Below are 4,974 nucleotides of genomic sequence, written 5' to 3'. Positions count from 1 at the left end.
AACAGGCCCTTCGGCCCAACAAGTCCACACTGACCTGCCGCAGCGCAACCCACCCATACCCCTACATTTACTCCTTACCTAACACTATGGGCAATTTAGCATGGCCAATTCACCTGACCTGCATATCTTTGGACTGTGGGAGGAAACCGGAGCACCCGGAGGAAACCCACGCAGACACGGGGAGAACGTGCAAACTCCACACAGTCAGTCGCCTGAGGCGGGAATTGAACCCGGGTCTCAGGCGCTGTGAGGCAGCAGTGCTAACCACTGTGCCACCGTGGGTTGGCGTGTCGCTGGCATGGCAACCATTTATTGCCCATCCCTAGTTACTCTGAGTTTAGTGGTTTTCATAGGCATTTTGTTGGCCATCCCTAATTATGCTTTGAGATGGCCATTATGAGAACTATACTACTGAGGACCACCCCCCCAACCAGCCCCATATTCTCAGAAGTTGAATTTGGGTCTCTAAATTGCTGGAACAGTGATATTTTCACTACACTTATCATATTTCTGTCTCACTTATTAGGTAACCTCAGAGGGCCATTAATAGTCAATCCTGTTGGTGTGGGACTGAAGGCGTCTCTCCCACCTTTATGGTGATCAATTGATAATCGATTGATTGGTAGATACTTGATTAGTTTTTCTCTCAGCTACGCAGCAATGCTGGATCTGTGACCAAACATGTAAGGGGTAGACAGCCATTAAATTCGGAAGAAAACAATTCAATAGCTTCTGAAAAGAACAAAATATTCACCTCAAAGCTATGGAAGTATGGTGGCTTAGGGAGAAACAGAAACTTGTTTTGCGTGCCATTTGCTTTCACTTTGTCATGAATTCAAAGTCAATTTAAGGTATAGGGCAGAGGTTTTTTCATTTACCTGAATTCTGTCAGGGACTCCTGTACTGTCCATTCTACTTGCCACATTGACTGTGTTTCCCCAGATGTCATACTGAGGCTTGCGGGCTCCAATCACTCCTGCTACAACAGGGCCAATGTTGAGTCCTAGATAGTAAAGGAGAGATGAATTATCACTCCTGCGCACTCACATTTATTACAAATCTCCAATCTCTTCCCAGAACCTCAGGACATCGAACTGCTCATTTGTTGCTTCTATGATCTACAGATTTTTCAACCTCACATTTACTATCAGCTAACCATTCACTTTGATTCATCACGTGCTGATTTGAGAGATTTAGAATTGTAGGGCCACAGGATTAAGGTTGGAGAATAGGACTGAATAGATTGCTCAACAGAGACCTGGCAAGCACTTAATCAGTTCAATGATCTCTGTTATGTAATGACTCTATAATTTTATCCCAGCTTGTTGTTTCTCTGCCTCAACCCTCGCTCACCCAAGCTCAAACAGCTACTGGACTATAGAAATGAGGAATTCACTGTTGCCTGTCATCAATGCAATGAAACCCACAACTTGACTTTACTGATTAAACACATCAGTCTGCTCTTCTGCAGATCCAAGTATGAGAAAGTTTTTCACTACACAGAATAAGAGAAAAATGAAATATAAGTCAGAGTTACGATGCATGTATGTGATTACGATGAGAATGGTAAACAAGAATGGTGAGTTTCAGACCGGGAGAAAGTGAGGACTGCAGATGCTGGAGATCAGAGCTGGAAAATGTTTTGCTGGAAAAGCGCAGCAGGTCAGGCAGCATCAAAGGAGCAGGAGAATCGACATTTCGGGCATAAGCCCTTTTTCAGGAATGAAGGCCTGAAGAAGGGCTTATGCCCGAAACGTCGATTCTCCTGCTCCTTTGATGCTGCCTGACCTGCTGCGCTTTTCCAGCAACACATTTTTTTAGCGAGTTTCAGACCAGACTGGCAAGTGGAAGTACGATGATGTTGCTACAACAGAGACTTAACTCAAAGAAGGGCAGGACTGGACATTAAACATTCCTGGATACAAGGTGTTTGGGAAAAAATGGAAAGGACAAAAAATATGGAAGGGTGGCAGTATTGATGAAGAAGAGCATTGCAGCACTGGAGAACGTGGGTAACCTATAGATGTCATGGACAGAATCAATTTGGATACAACAAAGGACCAGGAAAGGTTTAATTACATTGCATGGCGTAGTTTATAGGCCACAAATAGTGGGAAGCATTGAGAATTTTCAAGGTAATTACAGAGGCATACAAGTCTTACAGTAGTCACAATGGAGGATTTAACTATACGAATATAAACTGATATTGTAAGGTAGAGGGAAGAGAAGAGCAAACATTCCAACAAAATGTTCAGGGGAATTTTTTATAGTCCAATGAGAAAGGAAACACTTCAAACCTGTTTCTTAGAAATGAAGTGGGTCAAGTAAATCAAGTGCCAATGGAAGAACATTTGGTAAACAATAATCGCTTTATTGAAATATTTGGGTGACTATGAAAATGGATTATGAACAATTCAAAGTAAGAATAATTAATGAAGGTAGGCCAATGGTAATGGGGTAAAATGGACCTTGATCAATTAAACTGGAGTCAGAGTCAGAATTTGACAGGAAAACTGATTGCTGGACAATGGACTGCATTCAAAAAAGAACTTGTTCAGGCAGTCAAGTTATCTTCCCTTGAAAGGGAATGGTAGGGCAATGAAATTCAGAACTTCCTGTATGACAAAAGAGGTAGAAATTTGATCAGGGACCAAATTGGGGATTTACACATTACAGCAGATGGCATGGCTGCTTTGAAAGCCTTGATTAATTCTTTGCATCTGTCTTTAAAAAGGATCTGAAGTAATTAATCAAAGTAAAAGGTTATATATTGGAAATCTTTTTCATGCAGTGAGTGGTTAAGACCTGGAATGCTCTTCCTCAGTGTGGTGGAGGCAAGTTTAATCAAAGTTTTTAAAAATGAAGTAGATGGTAATTTGAAAAGGAACAATGTGCAAGTTTTAAAGGAGAAGACAGGAGAATGGTATTAATTGGTTGCTCATTCAGAGAGCCAGTGCAAACATGATGGACTGAATAGCCTCCTCTGTATTATAACAATAATGTGAGTTTGTGACAATGTTTTTGCAAGAAGTGAACCCACACACTGACTGGCTGGCAACTCTGGATCATAGGAGAGCACAGCACAGGAGGAAGCCATTTGGCCTATCTTTCTTTGGGCTGGTCAATTAGTTCCACTCACCTGTAATTTGCCACATTAAAAATAAAATGCTTCCTCATGTTACCTTTGTTTATTTTTGAATGATGATAAATCTGGTTACTGCTACTTGAAACATTCTACTCTACGAAATGTCTTCCTAGTCGTGATCCTCTGGATTAATTTGCCTTCTTAGCCGTTGATGCATAATGAAGGGCACTTGTAGTGCAGTTATAATGTACTTGTCTCTGAGCCAGGAGGCCCAGGTTCAAGTCCCACCTGCTCCAGAGGTTTGTAGTAACGCCTCTGAACAGATTGATTAGAAAATGTCTTGCTAATTTTAAAGGAATAATCCTCAGTTTCTCAGGTGCACCCACAGAACTGAAACAGCTTATCCTGAGCACCATTTTAGTAATTGTCTTCTGGCTAAAATTACCTATTTTCATCTGGAAGTTATTGAACGAGTGCTCATTGATGTACTTCATCTGGTCCATCAGCCTCATGGCATAGTCTGCCAGTGCCTTGATGTGTGTCTTCCCAACTTTGTCGTAAGTGGAATCATTCAGACCCGATGCTGCCATATATGTACTACCTATAGTTTTAATCTTCTCCAGCTGTTGGAATTGTTCTTCGCTGATGATCTGCAATGAACCAAACAACATCGGATTGGAAGTCGACCATGAAAATAGTCGACTGGGAAAACTACCACCTTCAAGATCCCCTCCAAACTACACGTCATCCTGACTTGAAACTGTACAAACAAGGAGCGGGAGTAGACCATTCAGTCTCTTGAGTCTGCTCCATCATTTAATAATGTCATCGTTGATCCAATTCTATCTCATATCTGCAAAGCTGCCTATTCTGATAACCTTTCAACCTCTTGCTTACAAGAAGCTATCCACGTCTGCATTAAAAATATTCAATGGCTCTTTGCCACTGCCTTCTGAGGATGTGAATTCCAAAGACTCATGATTCTATGAAATAAAAAAAAGCATCTCTTCTCTATTTTAAACATCCTTATTTTTAAACAGTGGACTCCTAATTCTAGATTCTCCCACATTCTTCCTTCCACATCCTCACTGTAAAGACCTCCTCAGGATTCTGAATGTTTGAATTAAGGCACCTCATACTCTTCTACAGTTCAATGGCCGACCCATTGTCTCCGCCTGCTCCTGCCCCACCGAACTCATCTCCGCATACCTTGACACCGTCCTGTCCCCCTTAGTCCAAGAACTCCCCACCTACGTTCGGGACACCACCCATGCCCTCCACCTGCTCCATGATTTTCGCTTCCCCGGTCCCCAACGCCTTATTTTCACCAGGGACATCCAGTCCCTGTACACCTCCATCCCCCATCACGAAGGACTCAAAGCCCTCCACTTCTTTCTTTCCCGCCGTACCGACCAATACCCTTCCACTGACACCCTCCTTCGACTGACTGAACTGGTCCTCACCCTGAACAACTTCTCTTTCCAATCCTCCCACTTCCGCCAAACGAAAGGAGTAGCCATGGGCACCCACATGGGCCCCAGCTATGCCTGCCTCTTCGTAAGATATGTGGATCAGTCCATCTTTCGCAACTACACTGGCCCCACCCCCCACCTTTTCCTCCGCTACACCGATGACTGTATCGGCGCCGCCTCGTGCTCCCACGAGGAGGTTGAACAGTTCATCACTTCACCAACACCTTCCACCCCGACCTCAAATTCACCTAGACAGTCTCAGATTCCTCCCTCCCCTTCCCAGACCTTTCTATTTCTATCTCAGGCGACCGAATCAACACGGAATCTCTTTCCAATCCTCCCACTTCCTCCAAACAAAAGGAGTAGCCATGGGCACCCGCATGGGCCCCAGCTATGCCTGCCTCTTCGTAGGACATG

At 43.5% G+C, this 4,974-nt stretch overlaps 1 protein-coding gene across 1 annotated transcript in view; it reads right to left on the bottom strand.

The window, feature by feature from the left end:
* Positions 1–4,974, bottom strand: part of adcy5 (adenylate cyclase 5) — a 401,945-nt gene that overhangs the window by 5,389 nt on the left and 391,582 nt on the right. Inside the window, exons 19-20 of the mRNA XM_043694258.1 lie at positions 3,531–3,735; positions 879–1,003 (exon numbers count right to left, since the gene is read on the bottom strand). Coding sequence (XP_043550193.1) covers positions 879–1,003; positions 3,531–3,735 — 330 coding nt within the window. The remainder of the gene's footprint in view (positions 1–878; positions 1,004–3,530; positions 3,736–4,974) is intronic.

The sequence above is a fragment of the Chiloscyllium plagiosum genome, chromosome 7 (assembly GCF_004010195.1).
Source record: "Chiloscyllium plagiosum isolate BGI_BamShark_2017 chromosome 7, ASM401019v2, whole genome shotgun sequence".
Lineage (NCBI taxonomy): Eukaryota > Metazoa > Chordata > Chondrichthyes > Orectolobiformes > Hemiscylliidae > Chiloscyllium > Chiloscyllium plagiosum.
This window is presented reverse-complemented; position numbering and strand designations above follow the sequence as displayed.